This window comes from Gigantopelta aegis, chromosome 4 (genome assembly GCF_016097555.1).
Source record: "Gigantopelta aegis isolate Gae_Host chromosome 4, Gae_host_genome, whole genome shotgun sequence".
NCBI classification, from domain to species: Eukaryota; Metazoa; Mollusca; class Gastropoda; order Neomphalida; family Peltospiridae; genus Gigantopelta; species Gigantopelta aegis.
Genome location: NC_054702.1, coordinates 58,079,954 through 58,090,916, shown reverse-complemented (window position 1 = coordinate 58,090,916; position 10,963 = coordinate 58,079,954). Strand labels below are relative to the sequence as shown.

The 10,963-nt window shown below is 41.1% G+C and overlaps 1 protein-coding gene across 1 annotated transcript; it reads right to left on the bottom strand.

The window, feature by feature from the left end:
- LOC121369909 lies at window positions 1-2,570 on the bottom strand. Its single transcript, XM_041494988.1, has 2 exons — window positions 2,438-2,570; window positions 1-859 (listed from the first exon to the last, which is right to left on the bottom strand). Exons 1-2 carry the CDS (start codon window positions 2,568-2,570, stop codon window positions 132-134), a joined length of 861 nt encoding a protein of 286 aa, XP_041350922.1. The 3' UTR covers window positions 1-131.
- Window positions 2,571-10,963: the final 8,393 nt, after the last annotated feature.

Sequence of the window (10,963 nt, the reverse complement as noted above, 5' to 3'; positions counted from 1 at the left end):
GCCGATGATTAATAAATCAATGTGCTCTAGTGGTGTCGTTAAACAAAACAGACTTATATATATTATACCAGAACAATTCACATAGTGATGTATAATAACTGAAGTGTACTGTAATACACCTCTCCTAATTGCTAAAGATATCTTGTTGAATTCCAAGCCCATTGTCTAGGGTCGAATGTTTCAGCTCTGAGTTCCGTGACAAAATCATCGCTGTCAACGTCTTTCTCTAATGTATCTAACTGCTGATCAAACCGAACGATTCTCCGATTCATGTCTTTCGCTCGTTTGTTAATAATCGCCTCTTCATCCATGGGCGTAACGCAACGACGAGTCACTATCTTTTCCTTCACATCGTCGGTCTTCCTTTCCAACAAGAGAGGATAGTGAGTTTGGTAGAACCTCACAGTCTTGATAAAAGAATCCTCAATGACCAGAGGCTTCAGCGACTGGGCCAGCAAGTGAACATCTCTATTGATGACCGGGAGGGATGACACGAAGGTTGGTCTTCGTAACAGCGTCAGGTCAGACGGTAAAGGGAAGAAAGAGTCTGATCTGGACAGAAGCTGTCGGCTCACCGCTGACCCTCGGAGATGCTTGTGGAGCTTGTTGTGTTTGTCCTGCTTGTCCTCGTGTGAAGAAGCAGTGGCAGTGTTCTGGGCAGCAGAGACATAGCCTGGAGCAGACGATACTGGTGGCAGGGAACTGGACACGTTTTGGCAGTGGAATGTGTGATCTCTGAGCAGAACCGCTCGCAGTTTGGGCGTTCTCTGGCATACTTTTGGCAAACGACGCCCTCTCTTTGCATATACTATGGAGTTCTGCCTCAAGAGTTCCCTTAAGGCATATCTTTGCTTAGTTCCTGCAAACAAAACAAAAGAAAGATAATTTTATGTGATCATATGTTTCTAAACATTTACTCATCTCATAACTTAGTGTTTTGTTCTTATGTTTGGTTTATTGTTTTTGTTGTTGTTGTTTTTTTTGGTGTGTTTTTTGTTGTTTTTAGTTTGTTTTGTTTTGTTTTTAATTATCATTATTATGATTCCATATATTTATATACAGTTCATGAGGTGCTTGCGTCGAAGGATCGAATCATCCTCGTGGATCCATTCAACTGATTTTGTTTAGTTTTTTCTCGTTCCAACCAGATCACCACAATTGGTCAAATGCCGTGGTATCTGCTTTCCAGTCTTTGGGAAAGTATATATAAAAGATCGCTTGCTGCTAATGGAAAAATGTAGCGGGTTTCCTCTGATGACTACGAGTCAGAATTACCAAATGTTTAGCATCCAATAACAGATGATTAATTAATCAATGTATTCTAGTGGTGTCGTTAACTTTTAAGCACTGACGTCGACATCACTTCTTTTGTGTCTAGTTTCCGCCAGAAATGTGAGGCATTACAATATTGAATTAGTTGAATCGATGCTCAATAATTGATGTATCCAAGCACATACATATACCTCGACCATTAATGGATTGGTAAATTTATTGATTCTTTCGTTACTATATGCTTCATTGCATATATTAATTTTCAATTATTACCGTGTTTAACATAGATACACCTGCGAGAGATAAAGAAGACAGAGGAACAAACTAAAATACAGGCAGATAGACCGAGACAGACAAATATACAGACCTAAACAAAATGTTAAAAAGAACAACAACAAATACAAAACAAAAAACAACACACAAAACCCCCAAACAGTACAGTAAGAAAATCAATACGGACCAATACACACACGCATATATAGACAGATAGAGAGATAGACAGATAGATACATACATACATGTATATATATATATATATATATATATATATATATATATATATACACATACATACAAACACACACACACACACACACACACACACACACAACACACACATACACACACACACACACACACACACACACACACATACATACATACATAGCCTCAATAGCTCAGAGCGCATCGTGGTTAGTCTTACAAATTTGCGGGCGATTCGGTACCACAGGTTCGAGTCCCAGCAACGGCATGGAACAATAAATTATCTGAGAGGCCAGAAAGGATTTAATTATCCCCTGCGCCAGTGCGTTAATACATCAATACATACATACATACATACATACATACAGTACAGTACAGTACAGTACAGTACAGTACAGTACAGTACAGTACAGTACAGTACAGTACAGTACAGTACAGTATAATACAGTACAGTATAGTATAGCATAGTATAGCATAATATAATACATATAGATTATAATATATATAGTATAGTATAGTATGTATATACTAGTATAGTATATTATAGTATAGTATAGCATAATATAATATAGCAAAGCATAATTATATAGAAAACCATGATATTGCATAATATAATACAAATAAATCACAATGATTATTTAATTCTTACACAATTACGTCATATATATATATATTTACCCACCACAATTAGGCAACACCCAGTCGGTTTGCGGGGAAACACAGAAAGGTTTACGCCCATCTCTTTGGCTCCGTGGCTGGGCTGGGTCAGTTTTATCTCGTAGCTTGACCCCCCGAACACCTTGCAAGGCAGACATAACGCGGCGGTATCGACAAAGATCGGTTTTAAAAAATATCTCGGGCGAGAGAAGAGGAGACCGTTTCACATGACCGACCATCAGAAATATTAACTGATGGGATCAATTAGATATCGAGCGCAGGTCGCCCGATTCATCAGAACGTTAACGGGTGAAACTCAATACAGTATTGACGTTCAACTGTCAAGGGAAGTAACTACATATGAAACATATTTAACCTGTATATTAATTTACCGGTGCAATCATACACTTCAAAAGAAAAGAAGATTTGTACCGTACCATGACATGAAGTATTTCCCGAGACTATCGGGTTCGTTGATGACATTATTTTATTACAATAGCCGTGGAGAAACATTTGTGAAAAGGTCATGCATGTCAAAAGATTAACACGGGACATAGGTCTTTGAGCTGAGAACCAGTATTCACCTCATTAGCTGACTTCATGGAGCAGTGCGGACTATTCTAAAAACCATTACCAATGCGTGATACAGCTTTGTTTCTTTCTTTTCTGACCTCGGTGGTGTTCTGGTTATGTCATGGGTCATAAGGCTGGTGGGTACAGGGTTCGCACTTCGGTACTGGTTCCCACCCAGAGCGACTTTTAATGACTCAATGGGTATTTGTAAGACCACAACACACCCTCTTCTCTCTCACTGACCTCTGACAACTAGCAACCAACCCACTGTTCTGGACAGATAGCCTAGATAGCTGAGGTGTGTGTGTGCCCAGGACAGCGTGCTTGAGTTTTAATTGGATATAAGCACGAAAATAAGTTGAAATAAAATGAATGAAATATTTCTGTAGTTTGTCAAACCTGTACCCATTGGGTTATTTCTCGTTCCACCCAGTGCCCCACGACTGGTATATCAAAGGCCGTGGTATGTACTACCCTGTCTGTGGGACGGTGTATATAAAAGATCCCTTGCTGCTAATCGAAAAGAGTAGCCCATGAAGTGGCGACAGCGGGCTTCCTCTCTCATTATCTGTGTGGTCTTTAACCATATGTTTGACACCATATAACCGTAAATAAAAAGAGTTGAGTGCGTCGTTAAATAAAACATTTCTTCTTTTTGTGTGTCAAACCTGCCGTCAGTTGGCTCTTCCTGAATAAACTGATTACTATTAAGCAGCTGGATACTATTAGTTAAAGATAAAGATTTGTTTTGTTTTACGACACAACAGTTACTATATTACATTGGTTTATTAATTATCGGCTATTGGGTGTCAAACATATGGTCAATTTGATACAGTCAAAGAGAGGAAACACGCTACATTTTTTTTCCATTATTAGCAAGGGGTCTTTTATATGCACCATCCCACAGACAGAATAGCACATACCACGGCCTTTGATATACCAGTCGAGGTGCACCGCCTGGAACGAGAAATAGCCCAATGGGCAGAGATCGATCCTAAACCGACCGCGCATCAGGCGTGCGCTTTACCACCCGCCCCTCAAAATATCATCAAGTAATAATAATAATATATAAAAAAAAAAACGTGAAACCTCTCTAACTCGGTCATCCATGGGACCCCGTGAAACCCCTCTAACTCGGTCATCCATGGGACCCCGTGAAACCTCTCTAACTCGGTCATCCATGGGACCCCGTGAAACCCCTCTAACTCGGTCATCCATGGGACCCCGTGAAACCCCTCTACCTCGGCCATCCATGGGACCCCGTGAAACCCCTCTAACTCGGCCATCCATGGGACCCCGTGAAACCCCTCTAACTCGGCCATCCATGGGACCCCGTGAAACCCCTCTAACTCGGCCATCCATGGGACCCCGTGAAACCCCTCTAACTCGGTCATCTATGGGACCCCGTGAAACCCCTCTAACTCGGCCATCCATGGGACCCCGTGAAAACCCTCTAACTCGGTCATCCATGGGACCCCGTGAAACCCCTCTAACTCGGTCATCAATGGGACCCCGTGAAACCCCTCTAACTCGGTCATCCATGGGACCAAGTAAATTGTCCAATTTTACGATTTTAAGAGGTGTCTTGTTTTCAGATCTTTGCATTGATCCAAACGTTTTTGTTTCCGCTAGCGTTCTCTTTGTACTTTTGTATGTCTCGTTTCATGAAAAACAGATAATATTCCAATAAAGAACTTTTCACGTTTCATGTATATCAATAAATAAAATGGCTGAGCCCTCATTTATTGGTAGCCCATTAAGAAATGTTTTCCTTCCAGCTTTTTTCAGTTCTGGAACAATCCTTAGAACAGGAGAATAGGACAGCACTTTGTTTCGCAGACTGTAATAATTTGAGGTGGTTTACAAACATATATATTTATATATCAACAGCCGTTAGGAGTGGTCCCGTCGTTACGCGTTCTTGGTTTGGTCGTACACTAAAGAAAATACAAAAAGACAATATAAGGGTAACGCCCTTAGATATCTATAACGATAGCATTCAAAGTCTATTTTTGAAAAGCATGGGCGTATTACCGGGCGTTAATTAAAATGTGTTAGTGCAAGGACCTGAAAACATCACAGATCAAAGCGAATAACTCGGCCATTATGTATACTAGTAACGTAAAGACTTTATTACTCATAGGGGGGGGGGGGGGGGGGGAGGGAGGGACGTAGCTCAGGTGTACAGCGCTAACCTGATGCGCGATCGATCTGGGATCGATTTCCGTCGGTGGGCCCATTGGGCTATTTCTCCACAACTAGTGTAACCAAGGCCGTTGTATGTACTATCCTGTCTTTGGGATGGTGCATAAAAAAGATCCCTTGCTGTTAATCGAAAAGAGTAGCCAATGAAGTGGCGACAGCGGGTTTTCTCTCTCAATATCCGTGTGGTCCTTAACCATAAGCCCGACGCCATATAACCGTAAATAAAATGTGTTGAGTGCGTCGTTAAATAAAACATTTCCTTCCTTCCTTATTCCTCATGTATTACTTAATACGACCAAAGTAGGTATATATTTACTTAATTTTTATATTATTGTACACTTACATACAATATAAACGCTCAGGAATTTAAGTTTGTTTTGTTTAACGACACCACTAGAGCACACTGATTATTAATAATCAGTTATTGGATGTCAAAAATTTGGTAATTCTGACATATATACTACATTTTTGCTTTCATTAGTAGCAATGGATCTTTTATTTATATTTGTTCTTTGCACGTTCCCACAGACACGACAGCAGCTACCACGGCCTTTGATATACCAGTCGTGATGTACTGCTTACCGCCCTCGGTGGCGTCATGGTTAGGTCATCGGTCTACAGGCTGGTAGGTACTGGGTTCGGATCTCAGTCGAGGCATGGGATTTTTAATCCAGATACCGACTCCAAACCCTGAGTGAATGAATGAATGAATGAATGAATGAATATTTAACGACACCCCAGCACGAAAAATACATCGGCCACTGGGTGTCAAACCACGGCAATGCAAACAAATAAAGTGATGATCAACATCAATACAAAAATTCAAGGTTTAAACAAAAACAGTGTAAAGAACTGTGCAAAAATACAAATACAAATATCACAGAATTTTACGGACACCGAATTTTACTCTAAACTTCAATTTGTGCTGTATTGGCCATTCTCAAAGAGAATGTTACACCCCTGCACCACGGTGAGGTTACAGCACGCGCAGGGGAAACCCTGAGTGAGTGCTCCGCAAGGCTCAATGGGTAGGTGTAAACCACTTGTACCGACCAGTGATCCATAATTGGTTCAACAAAGGCCATGGTTTGTGCTATTCTGCCTGTGGGAGGCGCAAATAAACGATCCCTTGCTGCCTGTCGTAAAAGAGTAGCCTATGTGGCGACAACGGGTTTCCTCTAAAAAAAAGAAAAAAAGTGTCAGAATGACCATATGTTTGACGTCCAATAGCCGATGATAAGATAAAAAATCAATGTTCTCTAGTGGCGTCGTTAAATACAACAAATGTTTTTGATGTACTGCTTGTGACGGTGAATACAAACCTAGTGAGAGAATGGACCAACTGAGATGATTCGATCCTACGACGCAACAAGCACCTCGAGCGAGCGCTCTAGCAGCAGAGTTAGACCCCTTACTCACTGAGGTACTGAGATGCACACACAGAAAACAATCTGATGAAAATCATATCACTGATTTCAGTCATCAATTTAATGCTAGGTTAAGACTACCAACTGTCAGCTGTGTCACGACGTCTACGACTGTCCAGTTTCTAGTCTGAGCGCTCTTACAACTCGATTCTCGTCGTATAACACATTGTGTTGTTAATCTGAGCGCACCCGTCGTAAGGTGAGAGTTGGAAAAATTAAAACGCAACCGTCGAGTTAGCCAACTTTTTGCTGGCAGTTGGCAGTCTTTCCCTAGCATTACATATCTATACTGAACACCAAAAGAAAGGACCATAGTTTAATATGTATATAATTTTCATGATACAATTAATTCGGCAAATACACTGTCAAAATGGGTCTAGACTGTTCACCAGACATTGATAATGTGTTGTTATTGTTAAAATAATTCTTTATTGTCATTTGTAGATAGATAGATAACTAGTTTAACGTGCTCATATACCACTAGGGTTTCGAACACGCCCATCCAGAGTGCGACCTCCGATAAGATCTGTGGCCTGACTCGGGATGGGGTGGGGGGGGGGGGGGGGGTGGGGGCGGGTGGAGGGGTAGAGTTGAAAATGGGCAGAATTTTTAAAATAGCAATTAGTAAAAAACATATATACACGTACATATACAAATAGTTTACAATCAATAAATAATTATATATTTTATTAGCAGTATATACACCACCCTCCTAGGGCCTCAACGAGTCCAACATGGAGGGTCAAACTCGACCCGGACCCGAGTACCCGCCATTAGATAATAACGACACCACTAGAGCCCATTGATTTATTAATCATCGGCTATTGGATGTCAAACATTTGGTAATTTTGATATATAGTCTCAGAGAGGAAACCAGCTATTTCTCGTTCCTGCCAGTGCACCACGACTGGTATACCAAATAAATCAATGTGCTCTAGTGGTATCGTTAAACAAAACAAAGAAAGAAAGAAACGTTTTATTTAACGACGCACTCAACACATTTTATTTCACGGTTATATTGCGTCAGACATATGGTTAAGGACCACACAGATTTTGAGAGGAAACCCGCTTTTGCCACTACATGGGCTACTCTTTCCGATTAGCAGCAAGGGATCTTTTATTTGCGCTTCCCACAGGCAGGATAGCACAAACCATGGCCTTTGTTGAACCAATTATGGATCACTGGTCGGTGCAAGTGGTTTACACCTACCCATTGAGCCTTGCGGAGCACTCACTCAGGGTTTGGAGTCGGTATCTGGATTAAAAATCCCATGCCTCGACTGGGATCCGAACCCAGTACCTACCAGCCTGTAGACCGATGGTCTAACCACGACGCCACCGAGGCCGGTTTATACAAAACAAATTAACTTTTTTTTAAAGCACACAAGAATTCCTTGTGTTTGATGGCATGGACTCAGTCAAACATGCCGTTTTTCATTGCTGAAAAGTGCAAATATTCGTAAAAGCAGTTTGGAACCTGTTTTAAAAAACGTTTTGCCCGTAAATCCGTAAATATAGAATGATTTTTGGTATTAAACACAGAATTGGTAACTATGCGTCAAACTTAGGATTTTTTTAGAAATAAGTGTAAAATTTGGACAAGGTGTAAATTGTTACAGGGCGATAATATATGGAATGAAAAAGCACTTTTCAAATATAAGTCCTGTCCCGAGTCAGGCCCCCGATCATATCGGATGTCGGGACTCAGGTGCGTGCGCAAGGCTTTCACATTCTCATATACCACGTAGGTTTCGAGCACGTCCGCCCCAGGGTTCGGCCCCTGGAAAGCCAGGGGCCCAATCCGAGGCAGATCGGGACTCGGGATGGTCGTTTTCGAAACCCCAGCGGTATATGAGCACTTAAAACTAGTTACCTACCTTTTCAAATAGACTAGGTTTTACTTCATTTACAAAACTGTGAAAAAGTTTCTGAAGACGCATTACTGGGTTATACCATATATGTTAAAACTTACAGAATTGTTTAATTGTAAAAATAAGAAAGGTTTGTTTTTTTCATTTTAGGAAAATATTTGTTTAAAGCATATAAATGTAAAAAAAAAATATATATTCTCCAGCACTCCTTCACCTTACTTTCAAAGGGGTGGGAAGTAGCTCAGTGGTAACGCACTCGCTTGATGCGCGGTCGGTTTGGGATCGATCCCTGCCAGGTGGTCGGTGGGCCCATTATCTTGTTCCAGCCAGTACATCATGACTTGTATGTCAAAGGGTGTGTTATGTGCTATTCTGTCTGTGGGGTGGTGCATATAAAAGATCCCTTGCTAGTAATGGAAAAAAATGTAGCGGGTTTCTCTAAGACTGCATGTCAAAATTGCCAAATGTTTGACATCCAATAGCCGATGATTAACATATCAATGTGATCTAGTGGTGTCGTTAAACAAAACGAACTTTAAACAACTTTACTTATAGACAATATTATATATAGTTATGTTCATGTATTATATATCATTTCTATATCTATATATAATGATGAAAAAATTACGGTAATAAAGATTAGAAATGAAGAGATGCGTTACAAAACGTTATGGGCATACTTAAACCAAAAAGGTGGTGTTGTTGTTGTTGCTGCTGCTGCTGCTGCTGCTGCTGCTGCTGCTGCTGTTGCCACGTGTGACGGCTATCTTGTCGATCATCTTCTTGTCAGTACCGGCCTCGGTGGTGTCGTGGTTAAGTCATCGGACATAAGGTTGGTAGGTACAGGGTTCGCAGCCCGGTACCGGCTCCCACCCAGAGCGAGTTTTAAAGGCTCGGTGAGTAGTGAAAGACCACTACAGCCTCTTTTCTCTCACTAACCACTAACAACTAAGCCACTGTCTTGGACATACAGCCCAGGTAGCTGAAGTGTTTGTCCAGGACAGCGTGCTTGAACCTTAATTGGATATAAGCACGAAAATAAGTTGAAATGAAATATCGCGTTGTAGTTGTATTAAAATCCAGCGTTTACTCAGGAGGAAAGAAGGAAATGTTTTATTTAACGACGCACTTTACACATTTTATTCACGGTTATATGGCGTCGGACATATGGTTAAGGACCACACATATATTGAGGGAGGAAACCCGCTGTCGCCACTTCATGGGCTACTCTTTTTGATTAGCAGCAAGGGATCTTTTATATGCACCACCACATAGACAGGATAGCACATACCACGGCCTTTGGTGTACCAGTCGTGGTGCACTGGCTGTGTGAGAAATAGTCCAATGGGCCCACTGACGGGGATCGATCCCAAACCGACCGCACATCAAGCAAGCGCTTTACCACTGGACTACGTCTCCCCTCCACCCCCCCCCCCCCCCCCACCCCACCCCTTTACTCACGAGTGTGCCAAACTCCCAAATGAACTCCCACACGCGATTATATGGAATTTGATAGGGTAAAATGGTATTATAGCTGAATTATTTATTGATTGTAAAACTATTCTAGCGCCAGTATTAGTAAGGTTGTTTACATTTATTTGCGATAATGGTGTGTATGCGGAACTGTGGACACGTGGTGTTACTATTCCCATCCCTAAGAAGGGAATTATGAATGATGCTAACAACTACAGAGGGATAACTATCATAAGCGCTTTCGCAAAAGTTTTTTCTCTTCTGCTTAGAAATAGATTAAACGATTGGTGTGAAGCACAGTCTCTTTTTAGTGAATATCAGTTTGGATTTAGAGATGGTTATAACACTACTGATTGTATTTATTTACACTGATGAATGTCCATATCGAACAGGACCACAGTCCCCAGAGCACATCCTGCAATTCTGCCCCCTCTACGATGAAGCCAGGACAAAGCACTGGCCGAACGGAGCAACACTGGCTGTCAAGCTTTGGGAGTCCAAAGAAGACTTGACAGAAGAAGAAGGAAGGTGTAACACAAGGAGAACCTTTATCTCCAATTCTGTTTATTATGTGTGTTAATGAATGATATGCACGAAGAAATTATTGAAAATGTTAATATACTTAAAATATAGAATGATAATCTGTGTTTCTCCTCTGTGTTATATAGATGAATGTGAAACTTAAACATCTAGAAACATTAAGAAAAATAGTGATTCTTGTGGATATTGTAATGTGTAGAAAACTGACCCCTAAAGCGGTTAGTAGGGCCTATTCTCTGTAGTTACCTCCCCAAATGCGAAAAAAATGGGGTTTTGTTTTAGTTTAGAAGTGATCACTTACCCCAGTTTTATTGTGTTCCGATTCGTATTTTACTACAATTATTGTCGGCCAGGTAAGGCCCCAGATGCCCATGTCCAGGGTACTGGGGGTCATGATTCTGGCGAGTGAAGTTTCTAGGGGGTTGAAGTCATTCTAACCGGTAAAAATAATTTTAAAGGATA

Coding starts and splice junctions, on each gene's coding strand:
- LOC121369909 (XM_041494988.1), bottom strand. CDS start 2,570: ATGTCTGCCTTGCAAGGTGTTCGGGGGGTCAAGCTACGAGATAAAACT. Junction 860..2,437: donor CTGGGTGTTGCCTAATTGTG/GTGGGTAAATAT, acceptor TTTTGTTTGCAG/GAACTAAGCAAAGATATGCC.